This window comes from Cetorhinus maximus, chromosome 10 (genome assembly GCF_964194155.1).
Source record: "Cetorhinus maximus chromosome 10, sCetMax3.hap1.1, whole genome shotgun sequence".
Lineage (NCBI taxonomy): Eukaryota > Metazoa > Chordata > Chondrichthyes > Lamniformes > Cetorhinidae > Cetorhinus > Cetorhinus maximus.
In genome coordinates this window covers 26724334-26745349 of record NC_135888.1, presented here as the reverse complement: position 1 = coordinate 26745349, position 21016 = coordinate 26724334, and the positions used below count along the sequence as shown (strand labels likewise).

General features: G+C 42.0%; 1 protein-coding gene across 1 annotated transcript in view; it reads left to right on the top strand.

Annotated features, from left to right (window-relative positions):
* The window catches only part of ttc16 (tetratricopeptide repeat domain 16), a 135474-nt gene that overhangs the window by 38906 nt on the left and 75552 nt on the right, over positions 1-21016 (top strand). The window contains exons 6-9 of the mRNA XM_078550257.1: positions 6237-6382; positions 6470-6593; positions 12389-12469; positions 13667-13842. Coding sequence (XP_078406383.1) covers positions 6237-6382; positions 6470-6593; positions 12389-12469; positions 13667-13842 — 527 coding nt within the window. The remainder of the gene's footprint in view (positions 1-6236; positions 6383-6469; positions 6594-12388; positions 12470-13666; positions 13843-21016) is intronic.

Below are 21016 nucleotides of genomic sequence, written 5' to 3'. Positions count from 1 at the left end.
GCACTATCAGTGACACACGATCTGGGGGGTATTGCAGTGCGTCCCCTGATTGTTCCAGGCATCGAAAGTACATCTTGAGAAGACCAATGGCTCTCTCTACCACCGCCCTTGTGGAGGCATGGCTCCTATTGTACCGCTGCTCGGCCTCTGTTCTTGGATGGTGGAGAGGCGACATTAACCACCTTTTTGAGGGGATAGCCCTTGTCACCCAGCAGCCATCCATCTAGCCGGGCTGGAGCACTAAAGTGCCTTGGCACCTGGGAGCGTCAGAGTATGTAAGCATCATGGGAGCTGCCTGGGTACCTTACACAGACTTGCAGAATCTGCATCCTATGGTCACACACTATCTGCACGTTCATGGAGTGGAATCCATTCCTGTTGATGAAGGCACCCAGCTCACCCGCTGGTGCCTTGATGGCCACATGTGCATTCAATTGCACCCTCGATGCAGGGAAACCCAGCAATCACTGCAAAGCCTCTGGCTCGCCCTGGCTGGCCTCGCCCATGTAGTAGTGAATGAAAGTCAATGCACACCTGAACAGAGGTTCTGTCACCAGCTTGACACAACTGTGGACAGCTGACTGGGAGACTCCACAAAGATCACCCGCCGATCCCTGGAAAGATCCGGAGGCATAGAAGCTGTGGGCCACTGTGACCTTCAGCGCCACTGGCACAGGGTGTCCACCCACACAGTTTGTGGAGATCTTAGTGCCGATCATCTGACAGATGGAGGTCACGGTTTCCCTTGAGAAGTGGAGCCTCCTTCAGCATTGCCTCTCAGACATATTGAGGTAGCTGCATTGCTGCCTGTAAACCCTGGCAACAAGATAGTGACGTCTTCTGGGACCCCTTCCGCCTTGGACTTCCTGTTGGCCCTACACCCCTTGTGCCTGTGCCTGTCCTCCCACAGGTCGCTCCCCTGGAGGCTGAATAGGGACACCTTGCCTCCTTCCCCCTTCTGGCACTCTTTTCCTCCTCAGAGGAGGTGCCTCCAGCAGAGAGCACAATCCCCATTCCCAGGGTATGGGAAGGCTGTCTGATACCTGGAAGGCCCCAAGTGGTATTACTCCTCCCGAGTCCTGAACTGAAGTGTGTTTTTTCTGTCAAAGCAGCTCTGACGTGAAATGAAGTTGTCCTCTTCACATAAGCAAGTAGCAGCAACTCATAAGCTAAAGTACAAACAACTCGCATTAGTGAGCCCACTCATCCCTCTTACCCTACCCGTGGATGAGGTTTTTGAAAATGTGGCCTACCCACCTGCCCATTGTGCCCATGCAACACCCTGAAAATCGCATGGGCTGCGTAAAATCACAGAAAGGATTGGTGCCTCACAGGCCTTAACTGACCCGTTAATTAATGGCAGGCGTGCCTCTGTCCTCATAGCGCGCCCACACAGTGAAATATCGCGACAGTGCGCGTTGACGTCGGGACACACGCCTAACATCATCGCGTGTCATTTTGCGTTCCGGCGCGTCAGGCGCACGCTAAATGTGAAATTCTGCCCCTGGAGTATTGTGTGCAGTTGTGGTTTCCCTACCTAAGAAAGGATATACTTGCCATAGAGGGAGTACAGCGAAGGTTCACTAGGCTGATACCAGGGATGGCGGGACTGTCGTACGAGGAGAGATTGGTTCAACTGGGCCTGTATTCACTAGAGTTTAGAAGAATGAGAGGGGATCTAATTGAGACCTATAAAATTCTAACAGGGCTAGACAGACTGGGAGCAGAGAGGATGGTTCCCCTGGTTGGGGAATCTAGGACCATGGGCCACGGTCTCAGGATATGAGGTAGGCCATTTAGGACTGAGATGAGGAACTCAGAGCGTGGTCAACCTGTGAAATTCTCTATCACAGAAGGCTGTGGAGGCCTGGGTCATTGAGTATATTCAAGAAAGAAATTGATAAATTTTTGGATATTAGGGGCATCAAGGGATATGGGGAAAAAGTGGGAATATGGCGTTGAGATCGAGGATCAACCATGATCATGTTGAATGGCGGAGCAGGCTCGAAGGGCCAAATGACCTACTTCTGCTTCTTGTTTCTATGACTGACGTAAAGTACATAGGTTATGTACTGACAGCTAAAGGACTTTTCCCTGATCCTGATAGCTCGCACCCTATAGCAGAGATGCAATGACCAACTGATGTGAAGGCAGTTCAACAGTTTGTTGAATTTGTGAGCTGCCTAGCCAAGTTCTTGTCCAATTTGTCATCAGAGCATGAATCTCCACGCAAACTCCCTGCAAAGGATCTTCACTGGTATTGGGGCACCGATAAGTAGCAGCTTCTACTTGAATCAAACAACTTGTGATGACAGCACCAGTGCTGAGGTACTACGATGTCAACAGCAAAGTCACCTTGCAGTTCGACAGAAACAGTTGGAACAACCCTCATGCAGCAAAGGCAGTCAGTTGTGTTTGTATCCAGAGTGTTGATACAAACTGAACGATGCTATGCACAGATTGAGAAAGAGTGCCTGGCTCTAGCCTTTGTTTCTGAGCCTTTCAACCAGTAGCTGGGAGAGAGAAAATGATGGTAGAGTGTGACCTCAAGCCATTTCAAGGAAACTTTCTCAGACTACTTCTACCTGCTCTGAAGCATTTGCTTCAAAGGATGTTACTTTGTTTACAGACATATAATTTGGAAGTTAAGCACAAACAAGTGAAGCAGATTTACATCGCTGACATGCTGTCGAGATGTGTGCTTCTTTTTGAAGGAGGTTGTTGATTCTAGCACAGATTGTGAAATCTTCTAAATTCAACAAGAAACAATAACTTGACTTGCTGTGGAAGTAATCAACCCAGCAGAGACATTGGCCAGGATTTTCTGGTCTGAAATTCCCGCCCGAAGTCAACAGACTTTTGGTACATCAAATTTTCCATCCTGCCCATGATGATTCCCGCCACAGGCGAGAACGGAAAATCCCAGTCATTGAATCTGACGGACAAGCGTCTTGCTTAGATTAAGCTGTTGCAAATGCCTAGTTCATGGCTCGTGTTAATACTTTAGAGGTAATGTTTCATCCTGGGAAGGTTATTGCTGTGAAGTTAAGATAACTAAAATGCTGGGCTTTAGAGATTGCCAGAACACCAAAAGAAACTGGCAGTTCAGAAGGTTGCCTTTGTTTAATAGAGTCTGAGTCCAAATAGAAGAGATGGAGCCATAAAACAGCAGGTGGGCCTACTTAGCTGGAGAAATTGAAAAGGAGGGATAATTGGCTTAGGGGTCAGTTTGGGGATATACCAGAGCAGGCTACATTATCATTTGAGATAGGTGCGGTTTAAGAAGGTTCTCTGGTTTCAACTGAGTGCTCTTCAGCAGGGAAGAGGCTCTATACAGGAAAGGTGCTGCTGTTAGCAGGTTCCAGGCAGTTGGGGCTCAGAGAAGCCCTCCTTCTTCCTGGGAGCCATTTATAGCCTGGTGTAGCTGGGAGACTGAAATTTAGAGAAACCCAGGGACAATGCCAGTTTAGTGAAGCTGGCGGTCTGTGAAAGAGTTGAAATTATGTTGGTAATTGGAGGCAGGAGTGTAGCTTTGTGAATCCTGTAGAACGCAGTCTCGGGAGAAGAGACTGAACCATCTAGAGGTGAGCAGTTGTTAAGGCAGTCCAAATCGGAGCCGCTTTTGAGGGAATTTGGAGGCTAGATCTTGGAAAGTGAATAGTTGAAATCTTTGTGAGGGAAAGAGTTTAAATGAGAATTTGTGACTCAGTGGTCACTGATGTCCAGGTGAGTTGCTGAGAAATCCGTGGGATCTGTCTTGGTCGCATCTGCCAATGGGCAGTGTGGTGTGTTCGACCACAGTTTAACATTCAAAATTAACGAGGTAAATATGAATTAGCAGGTAGAGTATAAGATAAATATTGTAAATTGTTTTACTTTCCTGACTTTGATTTAAACAACCAAAATAAACTTTATAGTGTAATCTTGTGGCTTTATTCTCCTGGTGGGGAACTGGGATTTCAAACTTTGTCTACTTTAAACAAAAAGTTACTAATCCCTAACTGGATCGTAACAAAGCAAACTACACAGTGAGATTCAACTCTCCAAGTGCTATAAGAAGTAGTGAAGAAAGGATGGCTTGAAACCATCAAGGACACATTTGCTGTGGTAAGAGAGTATTGGGCATATAGAGATGAAGTGATTTCCCAAGATGGCATCTTGTACAAAGGACTCAGGTCATTACCCCTAAAGAGATGAGAAAAGAGATGTTGAAGCGTGTCCATGCAAGCCGTTATGGAATTGAGTCTAGTCTGAGGGAAACAAAAGAAGAACTCTACTGGCCAAATGTGAGCAATGAGGTTCAGAACCATATCAGCCAGTGCAATGCTTGTAATGAACATCAGGCTAAGTAAACTGAGAGCAGTTCATGACATCCCAGACAGACCATGGATGAAACAAAAACAGAAAATGCTGGAAAAACTCAGCAGGTCTAACAGCATCTGTGGAGAGAAAGACAGTTAATGTTTCGAGTCAGTATGACTCTTCTTCAGAGCTGTTTCAGATTTCCAGCATCCGCAGTATTTTGCTTTTAGACCATGGGTGAAGTTTGGAGTAGAATACTTCACTCTCACTGGAACTCATTATCTCATCACAAGTTGACCACTATTCAGACTACCAAGAGTTCGACCAGCTGACATCAATGACCACCAGTGAGATCGTAGAATGCTTTAAAGTGCACTTCAGTTGCCATGGCATTCCTGACATTGTGATGAACAACAATGGCCCTTAATCCACAAATGAAGAATTCAGGTACTTCATGAATGACTGGGAAATTCAGCACTACACATCATCTCCACGCTATCTCCCTAATCAAATGGAAAGGCTGAAGCAGCGGTGAAAATTGCCAATGGAGTCATCAAAAAAACCAACTAAATCCAGCACAATGTGCACAAGGCTGTCTTGTGGAGTGGAGAAGCACACCTACTGAATGCATAGAAAGTAGTCCAGTCCAGCAACGAATGTCACACCACACCCAAGCTACTCTTCCAGCATCTAATAAACTACTGAAACCAAAAGGAGTAACAGGAGTGAATGATAAGATCAAAGTGAAACAACAGCCAAATTTCACTTTGATAAAGCTGCCAAATTGTTGCCAGAGCTGAGAGTTGGAGAACTGGTCAGAGTGCAAACTTTCAATGCACTCAACAAAAGTCAGCCCACGTGGCAACTTGGGACCTGCGTAGAGAAGTTGTTACCTCAATTGTACACTGTGAAAGTTAACGACCAAATCGCAACTGTAGACATCTACTTGGAACTGAAGGAGCTGCTGCTTCACAGCAGACAGCTGATGAGGCAAATTTGATTTTGCCAGCTGAGCAAGGAGCTGAAAAGCCATCAGTCCCAGAGATCAATCATACCTCAACAAATGCACCAGATGAGCAGCAGCAATTACCACAGCAGCAATACTCGCCATGGCAACAACATTCCCCAGAGAAACAACATCACTTGAGGAACCAGCAGGCACCAGATGAACCGAAAACAACAACTTGCACAAGGACCCCAAAGACCTGAACACTTTAAAGATTGTGTGCAATGCATGTGTAGGGACAGACAAAATTGGAACAGACCAGAAGGAACAGTTTTTTGTTCATGTATGACAACTTTCTTTATGAACTATGTATGCGGAATAACTTGCCAAGTATAGTGCACACATTTTTTTCTTTATGAAAAGGAGGAATGTTTGGTGTGTTTGAAGACAATCCTTTGCTATACATTATTCTTTTTGCATCTCTTTTTAAGTATATGTTAGTGGGAAAATTTATTACTTGCCAGCAATGTAAAATACCAGTAACCCCACTAAGGGAATAAGTCCTGCTTCCTGATTCCTGCTTTTAAATTGAAAATCTGGCCCTAGATCTATGCTTTGGACCCTCACCTATGTCTGGATAGTGCTGAGGGAGTTAATCATCTGAATAATGCTGAGTGGGTTAACAATCTGAACAGTGCTGAGCAAATTGGGATAACACATTTTGGACAATTCAAGTGGATATAAATATCCCAGGGCTCTAATGGAAAAAGAGCAGAAGATTCTACTGGTGTCTTTGATAACATTCTTCCTTCAACCAACATCACCAAACATATAATAGCTATTGATACACTTCATTGCTGTTTGTGGATCTTGTCTAGAAAGTAGTGATTGCACTTTAAAGTGATTCATTATAAATGCAGTACTTTAGGATTTTCTGAGAGGTGAATAAGTCACTATATAAATATAAGTCCTTGTTCATTTTTTGCAGATGATTATGTGCACATTTCAAGCAAGCCTTGTGATCTTCAATGCACCACAATAGATGGACAGAGACAGCTGATGGTCCCAGCGCGGGATGGAACATCTTGTAAATACAGGGAATACAGAGGAGTCTGTGTAGCTGGCGGTTGTGAGGTTGTGAAAATAACCCACATTGATGCGTTTTAGAATTCTTGAACCTTGTTGACTCTTGTTTCATATTCTCCCTATATCCTTTTGCAGCCCATCGGATGTGACGGGGTGCTCTTTTCCACCCAGACCCTTGACAAATGTGGTATCTGCCAGGGCAATGGAAGCAGCTGCATACGAGTTACTGGCAACTACAGGAAAGGAGCATCCTACCTAGGTAAGAATACAATGAAGATTATAAGAATGAGGAGCAGGAGTAGGCCATTTGGCCCTTCGAGCCTGCTCTGCCATTCAACAAGATCAAGGTTGAACACCTATCTCAACTTCACCTTCCGGCACTATCCCCAAATCCCTTAATTCCTACAGTACCCAAAGATCTGTCAATCTCTATCTTGAATATATTGAATGGCTGAACATTCACAGCTCTCTGGGGTGAACATAAGAAATAGGAATGGGAGTAGACCATTCGGCCCCTCAAGCCTGCTCAACCGTTCAATAAGATCATGGTTGATCATCTTGTGTTTCATTTTCCACATTCCCATCTAAGCCCGATAACCTTTGATTCCCTTGTCTAACGAGAATCTGTCTACCTCAAATCACCCCTCACTTCTAAACTCCAGTAGAAACAAGCCCAGTCTGTCCAACATTTCCTCATAAGACAAACCCACTCATTCCAGGTATCAATCTAGTAAACCTCCTCTGAACTGCCTCCAATGCATTTACATCCATCCTTAAATAAGGAGACCAAAACTGCACACAGTATTCCTGGTGCGGTCTCACCAATGCCCTATACAACTGAAACATAACATCCTTACTTTTATGTTCAATCCTTCTCGTAATAAAGGATAGCATTCCTTTAGCCTTCTTAATTACTTGCTGTACCTGCATACTAACTTTTTGTGACTCCTATACTAGAACATCTAGATCCCTCTGCGCCTCAGAATTATGCAGCAGTTCTCCATTTAAGTAACACTGTCTGCTTTTTGCCCTTCTGCCAAAGTGAACTACTTCACATTTTCCCACATTAAACTCCTTTTGCCAGATCTTTGTCCACTCACTCAACCTATCTATATCCAGCTGCAACCTCCTCATGTCCTCTTCACAACATACTTTTCTACCTAGCTTTGTGTCATCTGCAAATTTAGCTACCATGTCTTCACTCCCCACGTCCAAGCCATTGATGTAAATCGTAAAATGTTGAGGCCCCGATACAGACCCCAGTGGGACTCCACCTGTCACACCTGCTAATCAGAAAAATAACTAGTTATGCATAATCTCTGCTTTCTGCCAGCCAGCCAATCTTCTATCCACACTAATATGTTACCCACTACACCATGTGCTTTCATTTTCCGTAATAATCTTTGATGTGGCACCTTATCAAATGCCTTCTGGAAATCCAGGTACAGTACATCTACAGGCTCCCCTTTATCCACTGCGCATGTTACTCCTTCAGATAACTCCAATAAATTGGTTAAATATGATTTTCTTTCACAAAAGCATGCTGACTTTTCCAAATTGCCTTGAGCTCTTCTAAGTGTCCAGCTATAACCTCCTTAATGATCGATTCTAATAACTTCCCCACGACAGATGTCAAGCTAACTGACCTATAGTTTCCTGTTTTCAGCCTCCCTCCCTTGTTGAATAGAGGGGTTATGTTTGCTACTTTCTAATCTGGTACAATCTTTCCTGAATCTAGCACATTTTGGAAAATTAACACCATCGACTACCTCATTAGCCATCTCTTTTAAGACCTTAGGATGTAGTCCATTGGGACCCGGAGACTTGCCAGCCTGCAGCTCCATCAATTTGCTCAGTACTGTTTCCCTAGTGATTTCAGTTTCACCAAGTTCCTTTCTCCTGATCACCACCTGATTCGCAGCTATTACTGGAATGTTTTTTGTATCCTATATAGTGAACACAGATGCAAAATATTTGTTTGTGAAAAATTCCAAAGATTCACAACCCTTTGAGTGAAGAAGTTTCTCTTCATCTCAGTCCTAAATGGCTGACCTCTTGTTCTGAGACTGACCGCGTGTTTTAGTCTCCTCAGCCAGGAGAAACATCATCTCGGCCCCTTAAACTCCAGGGAATAGACCTCATCAACTCAGTTTCTCCTCATAGGATAATCCCCTCATCCAGGAGCCAGTCTAGTGAATCTTTGTTGCACTCGCTCGGGTGAATATCGTTCCTCAGGTAAAGAGACCAAAACTACACACATTACTCTTGGAGTGGCAACATCAGCCCTGTATAATTGAATTAAGAGCTATTTACTCTTATACTCCAATCCTTTGTAACAAAAGCTAATATACCTTTATATTAGCTTCCTCTGATTCACATATGATGTTGCCCAGGTTCCTCTGAATGCAAACGTTTCTCAGTCTCTCACCATTCAAACAAAAATTCTGCTTTATCATTTTTCCAACATGGATAACTTCACACTTTGCCATCTGTATTTCACCTGAGCCAGCACGGATTTGTTGCGGGCAAATCGTTCTTGACTAACGTGCTTGAGTTTTTTTGATGAGATGACAGAGAGAGCTGATGAGGGCAATGGGGTTGATGTGGTGTACAAGGACTTCAAAAAGGAATTTGATAAAATGCCCCATAACAGGCTTGCCAGTAAAGATATAGCATATGGAGTGAAGGGGATAGTAGCATCACAATACAAAATTTGCTGAGTGACAGGTAACAAAGTACTTGTGAACTGTTGTTTTCCAGACTGAAGGAAGATATATATTGGAGTTCCCCAGGGGCTGGTGTAAGGACCCCTGATTTTCTTGATATAAATGACTTAGATTTGGATGTACAGGTCACAATTAGAAAATTTGCAGGTGACACAAAACTTGAAAATATTGTGAACTGTGAGGAGGATAGTGTTAGACTGCAAGAGAACATAAACAGGTTTGATGGCAGATGAAATTTATTGCAGAAAAGTGTGAAGTGATTCATTTTGGTAGGAAAGTATGGGTGCATAAATCATTGAAAGTGTCAGGGCAGGATGAGAAAATGGTTAATAAAGCATATGAATCCTGGGTTTTATAAATACAATAAATATAAGTACAATAACAAGGAAGTTATGATAAACATGTATAAAACATATGTTTGGCCTCATCTGGAGTATTGATTTCAGTTCTGGTCACCACGTTTTGGAAGGATGTGAAGGCAATATAGTGGGTGCAGAAAAGATTCACGTGAATGGTTCTAGGGATGTGAAACTTCAATTGTGTGGATAGGTTGGAGAAGCTGGGGCTGTTTTCCTTAGACAAGAGAAGGTGAGAGGAGATTTGAAAGAAGTGTTCAAAATGATGAGGGGTATGGACAGAGCAGATAGGGAGAAGCTATTCCCTTTGGTGGAACAATTGAGAACCAGTGGATACTAATTTAAGGTGGCTGGCAAAAGAAGCAACAACAACATGAAAAATGTTTTTATGCAGCAAGTGGTAAGGATCTGGAATACACTGTCTGAGAGTGTGGAAGAGCCAGATTCAGTTTTTTAAATTTATTCATGGGATGTGGGCATCGCTGGCTAAGCCAGCATTTATTGCCCATCCCTAATTGCCCTTGAGAAGATGGTGATGAGCCACCTCCTTGAATCGCTGCAGTCCATGTGGTGCAGGTACACCCACAGTGCAGTTAGGGAGGGACTTCCAGGATTTTGACCCAGTGACAGTGAAGGAATATCGATTATATTTCCAAGTCAGGATGGTGAGTGACTTGGAGGGGAACTTCCAGGTGGTGGTGTCCCTATGTGTTTGCTGCCCTTGTCCTTCTAGGTGGCTGAGGTCACAAGGTTTGGAAGGTGCTGTCTAAGGAACCTTGGTGAGTTGCTGCAGTGCATCTTATAGATCGTACACACTGCTGCCACTGTGCGTTGGTGGTGGAGGGAGTGAATGTTTAAGGTGGTGGACGGGGTGCCAATCAAAGGAGATGCTTTGTCCTGAATGGCGTCAAGCTTCTTGAGTGTTGTTGGAGCTGCACTCATCCAGGCTAGTGGAGACTATTCCATCATACTCCTGTCTTATGCCTTGTAGATGGTGGATAGGCTTTGGGGAGTCAGGAGGGGAGTTACTCAGAATCACACAGTGCAGAAGAGGCCCTTCGGCCCATTGAGTCTGCACCGACACGTGAGAAACACCTGACTTATCTGCCTAACCCCATTTACCAGTGCTTGGCCCATAGCCTTGAATGTTATGACATGCCAAGTGCTCATCCAGGTACTTTTTAAAGGATGTGCGTCAACCCACCTCCACCACCCTGCCAGGCAGTGCATTCCAGACCGTCACCACCCTCTGGGTAAAAAAGTTTTTCCTCACATTCCCCCTAAACCCCCTGCCCCTCACCTTGAACTTGTGACTGACCCTTCAACTAAGGGGAACAGCTTCTCCCTATCCATGCCCCTCATAATCTTGTACACTGCAATCAGGTCACCCCTCAGTCTTCTCTGCTCCAACAAAAACAACCTAAGTCTATCCAACCTCTCTTCATAACTTAAATGTTTCATCCCAGGCAACATCCTGGTGAATCTCCTCTGCACCCCCTTCAGTGCAATCACATCTGTCCTATAAATTGACGACCAGAACTGCACACAGTACTCCAGCTGTGGCCTCACCAAGGTTCTATACAACTCCAACATGACCTCCCTACTTTTGTAATCTATGCCTCAATTGATAAAGGCAAGTGTCCCGTATGCCTCTTTCACCACCCCACTAACATGCCCCTCCGCCTTCAGAGATCTGCAGAATTCCCAGCCTCTGATCTACTCTTGCAGCTACAGTATTTATATGGCTAGTCCAGTTTCTGGCCAGTGGTAACCACCAGGATGTTGATAGTGGGGAACTCCGTGATGGCAACACCATTGAATGTGAAAGGGCGATGGTTAGATTCTCTCTTGTTGGAGATGGCAATTGTGTGGCACGTGAGGCCTTCCAAAGAGAATTGGATAATTATCTAAAGAGCGGATTTGCAGAGCTATTGGGAAAAAGGTGAGGAAATGGGATGAGGCGAGTTGCTCTCGCAGTGAGCTGGCACATACACAATGGGTCTTCTGTGCTGTAACTGTTCTATGATGCTTTATCTGCTAAGTTCTTGCTCACTCACCAACCTGCCTTTATCCCCTTGCAGCCTCTTGCCGTTCTCCTCACCACTTACTTTCCCACGTAACTGTATTGGCAAGTTTGGAAATGTGTTACCCTCAGTCCCAAAGTTCCCTTTAAGTCTGTTCTGGAGCGTGCAGGCGATTTGTTTAAATGTACGGTCCCTTTAAATTTTGTAGGACTGCGCATGTGCAGTAATTTATAGGGGACCACTTGTGCACAGCCTGCGTGGAAACTTTCAGGTTGCTATTCATTGCAGAGCTTAGAGAACATTGCCCAGTTCCTTCATCTAAGACATTAATATAAATTGTTATTTGATTACTTGGCGAGCAGAATCTGTTATTACCTTGGAGTTCTTCAAATACCTGGAAGCAACCTTTAGCAAAACTGCCTGCTGTCAGACATGTGGGGAAGTCTATGCTGGAGTTCATGCTGTACACATGACAGAGCCACCACCCTGATTGCTTTAGTGCAACTGGTTAAAGACTTTCTTTTGATTTTTGTTCCTCCATTTTTCTCCTTTATCCCGAAATCATGCTAAGGTACAGTGCTACGAATAAGTGACCTTTCCTCGTGTGGATCTCAATAGTGTGTTAGCACTACTATTCTACCACAAAAGGCATAACATCTGAGCCTGATCTTGTTCTCACCTGTGTGTTTTTCAGAAGAAGCTCATCCACATTTTGGTACAGAGAATGCATCAGGTGTGCTGCAGGCCTCTGGCCTGGGAAGGGGCTGATGCTCATGTCTTTGCATTCCGAGCCTCTTGAAAACCCTTGTTCTGTACTTTTTTCCCATTTTTAGGTTTGAGGTCCGTTTTACCAAGCAATTCTCTTCACCCTGGAGTTTATGCTATGCTGTAGGTTACTCACAGATTGACATGGACTTTGATATGAAAATTTATTAAACTGTTTCCTAGGTTATTCCCTAATAACCCACATCCCAGTTGGTGCAACAGATATCCAAATAATTGAAAGAAAAAAATCAGAAGATGTTTTAGGTAGGTAATAGAGCACCTAAAGTTATCTATATTAATTTCCTTTATTACATGTTTGTGTTGTCTGCTAGTACTGGTTAATGTAATAGTATATTTGCTTGACCCAATGTGTTACGAATAGTGAATTGTAAATGTGTATTAATGTAACCTTTGTATGTTCATCTCTGCTAGGACCAACCATTCTGATTTGAATGTTTTAATGCATTCATATTGAATATAAAATGATATTTTTATGCAATATTATCATGATTCGACCTTGAAAATGCAGCATATCTTCTGTAAAGAATGGAGTTGTTGCAGGCAACTGTAAAATATTTATATTTCCACAATTAAGGATGGCTGATAAAAAGTGATTTATAAAGGAAGAGACATAGCTAGTATTTTATGGTTCCTTGTAAAGTATTCTTTGCTCTACATGATAAGATTTTTTTTCACAGATGCTTGTAATGTTAGCAATAAATATCCAATATTCAAGAGGCTATTGTTAAGTGTGTGGAAACAGTGATATACTGACACACATTAACTGCCTCCCGAAGTCACAAGAAATCATTGACAGTGGAATTTTACAACACCTAAGGGAGCAATTTAGCTCATTGCTTGTTTGTGCTGATATTTTTGCTAGAATAACCTGCATCTTCCACTGCTTCAAAGACTTATCCAGTTTGTAATTTCTGCCGCCACTACTCAGATTTAAAGATGCTGAGGTGGAATTGCCATGGGCATTCTCACAATCTCTGGCTTTAGCTGTAGCAGAAGCCCTGTTTTTCCAAGTTTTTTGCTAAATTTGCAGTGGAAGAATGCCGACTCAAACGTCTACCCCAATTTATCAAACCTTTAGAAATGCTGGATTGTAACCAGCATTGATTTACTTGTTTCATTGTCCCCCATTGGATAGAATCTCCTAAAGAGCCATCAGTTTGTTGTTTCTCTCCCCTCATAATAGAATGCAAGGTGAGCATTAACACTGAAAGCCTCCTTTCCTATGTCATCATTGGTAGCAGTTTGTTCTCACAAACTTGCTTGCTGGCCCTTTTAAAGACAGGTTTAATTCACCCATGTGCAGTCTTCTTGGGCTTCAGGAGCAACCCTTGCAGTGTGATTTCTAGCTTTGATATTGTTTTTATTGTGATGAAATCTGAAAGTGGCAGTGACATTCTGTAAGAAAAATGAGTTTTATCTGTGCTTTTATTTACCTTCCAGCTGTTGCTGATGAGTCTGGAAACTTTTTTGTGAATGGCAATTTAAAAGTAGACGGTCCAAGAAACTTCCACCTTGCAGGCACCGTTTTTAAATATAGGAGGCCAATGGATTTATATGAAACGGGTATTGAATACATTGTTGCTCAAGGACCGACAGACCTGGGAGTTAATATTCTGGTATAACTGCAATTATTTCAAATGTAAACTCATTTTCATCAAGTAAATGTACAGAAACAAATTATTTAATGAACTTCTACAGCAATAATAGTGCTATGACTTGTAAAATTTTAATATTTTCCTCTTTCTTCTTCTTCTCCTGAAAGAGCAAACTATGCTGTTTTTGATTGGTACCTAATCAGCACAATCAAAATGGTAGATGCATCAATGATTCTTCCCTGGTTTTATGTACACAAATCCATTAGTATATACATACAAACGTACAAATTAGGAGCAGGAGTAGGTAATTTGGCTGCTTGAGCCTGTTCCATCATTCAGTAAGATCATGTTGGTCTATGGTGGGGTTTCCCTTCCTACTTTCTGAACACACCCCCACTGATACCGCCTGCCACACAGCGATTTCACGCTCCAATGAGCGTTAATTGGCTGGAGGTGGGACTTCCGCCCCTCACTTGGGAGGAAGTCCCGCCTTAGAGAGCTGCTCGTCAGCCTGATTTGGCCGCCAGTGGCTCTCTTGTCTCTGCAACTCCAGAAGCTGCAGTGGCCAAGGCTGGAACTGCAACCCCAGAGCCCAAGTCCTGGGATTCCAGCAACAGGTAAGTTTTGGGGATCTCAGGTCGGAGAGGATAGGGGGATTGGGGTAATGGTGGAGAGGGTGGTGGCGGAGGGAGGTCCAGCGGTAACCGGACTGTAAGAGGTTGAAAGGGGGCTGCTGTTGGAGGTGCTACTGTCCCGCCCAACACCCCCTGTTCCTGCCTGAACCTGATCTATTTTCAGGCTTCCCACATACCCTGAAATTCCTGTTGCCAGCCTGAAAATTGAGGCTGGGTGGGAAATGGCCCTTAAATGGTCAAAGAAGAACTTTGCACCAGCAGGGAGCGTAAAATCCTGCCCCACTTTCCTACCCGCTATGCCTTTTGACTCCCTTGTCAATCAAGAATCTATCTAACTTAGCCTTAAAAATATTCAATGACCCTGCCTACAGCTCTCTCTGGAACAGAGCGCCACAGATACACGACCACCTGAGAGAAAATGTTTCTCCTCATCTCTGTCTTATATGTGTCCCCTAGTTCTAGTCTCTCCCACATGAAATATCCTTTCAGCATTCACCCTGTCAAGACCCCTCAGGATTTTATATGTTTCAATAAGATTGCCTCTCATTCTTCTAAACTTCAGTGGATACAAGCCTAACCTCACCAACCTCTCCTTATAGGATAACTCCTTATAGGAATCAGTCGAGTGAGCCTTCTCTGAACTGCTAATGTCCTTTCTAAAAATGAGACCAAAACTATGCATAGTACTCCTGGTGATCTCATCAGTACCCTAAACAACTTGAGCAAAACATCCCTACTTTTGTATTCCATTCTCCTTGTAATAAATGACAACTTTCCACTTGCTTTCCTAATCACTTGCTGTACCTGCATACTAACATTTTGTGATTCATGTACCAGGACACCCTAATCCCTCTGTACCTCAAAGTTATGTAATCTCTCCCTATTTCAATATGCTGCTTTTTAAAACATTTTCCTGCCAATGTGGGCAAATTCATATTTTCCCACACTATACTCCATTTGCCAAATTTCTGCCCACTCACTTAACCTATCTATATACCTTTGCAGACTCCTGATGTCCTCCTCACAACTTATTTTCAATCTATCTTTGTGTCATCTGCAAATTTAGCAACCCTGCAGTTGGGTCCTGCTATCCAAGTCATCAATATTGATTGTAAATAGTTGAGGCCCCAGCACTGATTCCTGTAGAACTCCACTTGTTACATCTTGCCAACTTGAAAATGACCCATTCGTGCCTACTCTCTGTTAGCTAACCAATCCCCTGTGCATGCTAATATATTACGCCCTATACAATGAGCTTTTATTTTTCACAATAATCTTTGATGTGGCACTTTGCCAAACGCCTTCTGGAAATCCAAGTACACCACGTCTATAGGTTCCCCTTTATCCACATTGCTTGTTACTTCCTCAAAGAACTGTAATAAATTAATCAAACACTATTTCCCTTTCAGAAAACCATGTTGACCCTGCCTGATTGCACTGAGATTTTCTAAGTGCCATAGCCTCCTTAATAATAGACTCCAGCATTTTCCCAATGACAGAAGTTAAGCTAACTGGCCTGTACGTTCCTGCTTTCTGTCTCCCATCTATCTTGAATAGAAGAGTTACATTTTGTTGCTTTCCAATCTGAGACCTTTCCAGAATCTAGGGAATTTTGGAAAATTAAAACCAATGCATCTACTATCTGAGCAGCCACTTTTTTTAAGACCCAAGGATGAAGCCCATCAGGACCTGGGAATTTGTCAGCTCTTAGGTGTAATAATTTTCTCAGTACTCTTTCCCTGGTGATTTATAATTGTTTTAAGTTTTTCCCTCCCTTTCACTTCTTGATGCACTTATTTATGAAATGTTACTTGTATCCTCTACAGTGAAGACAGACGCGTAATATCTGTTCAATTCCTCTGCCATTTCCTTATTTCCCATTATTAGTTTTTCAGACTTTGTCTGTAGAGGACCAATGTTCACTTTACTTTTTTTCCTTTTTAAATACTTGTAGAAACTCTTACTGTGTGTTTTTATATTTCTAGCAAGCTTTCTCTCGTACTCTAATTTCTCCATTATTGTTCTAGCCAGTTTGCTGTTTTAATATTCTGTCTAATCTTCTAATCTGTCACCCATCTTTGCAGAATTGTATGTATGTTCTTTCAATTTGATACCATGTTATGGCACAGCCGATGGTGAACACTGAGTTGTTCAAATCCCAAAGGGAAACTTGAAACAACTGCCACAACTTGTTTTGCAATTTGTATGTTTCGAGATGTGGTCTTTGAATTCAGTAATAATAAGACTACCGAGCCTTATAGGTTTTTACAGAGCTAGATTAAACATTCATTAATAAGAGAAATAGTTTTAAGCACATACATGTATCTACAAATTACTACTATAATAACTTCTAAATCCCCTAATTAATCTGACTCCCAGTTACACTTTCATTAAGGCAACAGTAAAACACACAGATTTTAAAAGAACTAGCAACAGTGACACACAATACCCTGAACCAGTCGCATTCAAAGTGAGTTTCCTGAACTTCAGTTATTTACAGACAGCAGCTTGAGGCATAGATGCTAAAGGCTTCTCACACTTGTTAGATCCTAAAATGCCTACCCTTACATACAGCCTTCGCTCCTTTATACATATTTTCCCCTTTGAATGCAAATTCCCATTGTTTCACTATGTCTTTGGACTTAATTCTTTCTGAGCATCTATAAGACACTCGTTAGACCTCAGCTGGAATATTGTGCACAGTTCTGGGCGCCAATTATAGGAAGGATGTGAACATATTGGAGAGAGTGCAGAAGAGGTTTACAAGAATGGTTCCAGGGATGAGAAACTTCTACAATGAGGATAGATTGGAGAGGTTGGTGTTGTTCTCCTTGAGGGAAGAAGGCTAAGAGGATATTTGATAGAGATGTTCAAAATCATGAGGGGGCTGGACAGAGTCAACAGGGAGAAGCTGTTCCCGCTTGTAAAAGGATCAGAAATGAGAAGGCACAGATTTAAAGTGATTTGCAAAAGAAGCAAATGTGAAAAATGTTTTCACACAATGAGTGGTTTGGGTCTGGAATGCACTGCCTGGAAGTGTGGTGGAGGCAGGTTCAATCGAGGCATTCAAGAGGGCATTAGATGATTATTAGGATAGAAACCAATGTGCAAGGGTATGGGGAGAAGGCATGACACGGTCATAATGCTCATTTAAGAGCAGGTGCAGACACAATGGGCCGAATGGGCTCCTTCTGTGCCGTTAACATTCTGTGATGATAAAAATTTTGCATAGTACTAATTTTACCAGTAATATTTGGAGAAAATAAACACACTGTTTCTAAACTTTACCTGGCTAGGTGACAAGTCTCACTCCTTTGAAAACAATCTAGTCTGGTTTATTTAAAAATGCAAATGCCCTTTTACACCTTACATTCTAAACTTCCCCTGTGCTTACATAAAAGCCTTCGGACCAGCTGCCTTTAATCCAATTAAGTCTCATACATAGAGACAGATGCCACTATTTTACAATAAATTCCAATAACATTATTAGAATTATTATATCTTCCTAATGTTCCCCCATTTTAAAAAATGAATTGTCTCAATTTAAAAAGACAGCTTCATTTTTATTAGCCCATTTTATACTATCTCCTATACTTATCTATATACTTCCACTATTACATTACCAGATGCATGCATTAACATAACATTATATACACAAATGCTTTGTATCAATTGACATCATTTCAGTTTAGTGTCCAGGTTTTAAATGTCCAATTTTCCCTTTAAGCTTCAAACTCTTCACAATGCCTCTGCAATCGGATTTTATCGCCCTGCTACATGGATAATCTATAGATTAAATGGGTGCAGTAATAAGCTCCATCTGAATAGCCTTGCACTTCTGTTGCAAAATTTGTCCAGAAACTTTAAAGGATTGTGGTCTGTATAAAAAAATTTGTTTCTGATGAATTGTTTGCAACATGAATCTCAAAGTGCTGCAACGCCAACACCAGACCCAAAGTCTCCTTTTCAACCATTGCATATCTTCTCTATTGTACATTCAACTTCCATGAAAAATACCCTTATCGGCTTTTCAATATCACTTTCACCTTCTTGTAACAGTACGGCCCCAATGCCTATCTCACTTGCGTCAACGGCCAACTTAAATTGCTTGGCGTAATTGGGTACGGCCAAAACTGGTGTCGTAGTTTAATACAGTTTTCAAATTGTCAGATGCCTTCTGACACTCCTATGTCCATTGAAACTTCTTGTCCTTTTTTAATAGTTCAGTCAGTGGAGCAGACACGCTGCTAAAATTTGGTACAAATTTCTGATAAAACCCACTCATGCCCAGAAATCTGAAAACTTCTCGTTTTGTTGTTGGCACGGGGAAACCCATGATAGCCTTGATTTTCACATCTCTCGAAGCCACCTTACCATGTCTAATAGAATGGCCTAGATATATAACATGTGCTTTTGCATATTCACTTTTAGCCAAGCTCATCACCAAATTAGCTTCTTGTAATCAAGTAAATAATTCTTCCAGATGTTGTAAATGTTCCTCCCTTGTCTGACTAAAAACTACCAAGCCGTCAATTTAAACAGCACAATTGCTCAGAGCTGCAACTACTTTATTTGTAAGTCTTTGAAATATTGCAGGTGCATTTTTCATACCAAACAGAATGGCATTAAACTGATATAGTCCATCTGCCGTCACAAGAGCCAATATCCATTTTGCTGTCTCCGATAACGGCATTGCCAATATCCTTTTAGCAAGTCAATCTTTGTGATAAATTTTGATTGTCCTACTTTTTCAATACAATCTTCCAACTGTGGTATAGGATATGAATCTACTTTTGTCACCACATTCACCTTTCGATAATCCATACACAAGTTTTTGCGTTCTTTCTGGTTTTGGTAGCAGCACAATAGGCAAACTCCAGTTACTGCAACTAGACTCAATTATATCATTTTGAAGCATGAATTCGATTTCTTTCTGTACGTGTGATAACTTTGCTGGATTTAATCTATAAGGATGTTGCCTTAGTGAAGATGAAACTTCTACAGGCACATCATGCATAGCTAAATTTGTCCTTCCCAGCTTATTTCCACAAATATCTTTGTGTGACCACAATAGCTTTTCCAAATCACTTTGACACTTGTCTGAAAGGTAACTCAATATTACATTTAAATTTTTAAGTACCCCCTCATTATCCAATTTGATTAGAGGAGAATCAATTTCAGAATCTTGCATTTCTACTTCTTTTTCATTATCTACCAGCACGAATGCCTCCTTTTTGTCCTCTTCCTGTCAAAGTACTTTTTAAGCATAATTACATGACACACCTCTGCTTTTTTCTATCTGAAGTATTTATTAAATAGTTCATTTCACTCTCAGCTTCTTTTCAATCCTGTAAGGCCCACTAAATCTTGCTTTTAATAAGTTACCCAGTACTGATAACAGAGCTAGTTTCTACCCAGCAACAAAACTACGAGCTGTAGCTTCTCTGCTTTCATTTTCATCACTTGCTGTGATATCCTTAAATGTTCCCTAGCTAACTCACATGCTCTGTCCAATCTCTCTCTGAAGTATAATACATAATCCGGGAGAATAGTTTATGAATTTTTACCCACCAATTTCTCATGAATCAATTTCTGTAGTCCCCCTGCCTCATGACCATAAACTAATTCAAAAGGACTAAAACAATGCATTAGGAGCGTCCCTAATAGCAAACAACAAGAATAGAATCCCTCATCCCAATCCTGTAAATAATTCTGACTAGACGCCCTCATCATAGTTTTTAGAATTTGATGCCATCATTCTAAAGCCCCTTGTGACTCAGTATGATTATCTGTTGACTTAAGTTGTTTTATCCCCAAACTATTCATTACTTCCTTAAACAGCTGTGAAATAAAATTTGAACCCTGATCTGATTGTGTTTCTTTAGGTAAACCATATCTTGTAAAAAAAATTTAGTTAAGTCTTCCATAGTTCTCTTTGTGGTAATATTTCTCAAGTTATGGCTTCAGCAAACCTGGTGGACATATCCATTATTGTCAGTAAGTACTGATTTCCACTTTGTCTGGGGAGGGGCCCTACACAATTGATCATGACCCTAGTAAAAGGTCCTTCAAGTCCTGGAATTGGAATTAAAGGTGCTGGCTTAATCACTGCTTGTGGTTTCCCTGTCACCTGACGTGTGATCTATTCTACAGAATTTGACAACATCCCTATGCAATCCAGGCCAAAAGAAATGTTTTGTATCTTCGCCTGTGTCTTTATAATTCCTAAATGTCCCCCCACTGGAATTTCAAGAGATGTCCTCAGAATCTAATTTCTGTATCCAAATGGTAATACAATCTGATGCACCTCCCTCCAGCTTTCATATGCTGAGGCATGATGAGGCCTCCATTTTCTCATTAAAACATTACCCTTAAGGTAATAACATTCTGGAGTACATTTTACCTCTGTTTCTGAGTAAATTGTCTGATATAAATGTTATATTTGTAAGCTTTGAGTTAAACACTTCAGCTGAATTGTCCTCTAGTCTTTCTTCCTGAACAATCTTATTAAACACCGTGTCAGCTAATTGGAGAGGGCGAGAGGAGGACCCTGGGACAGG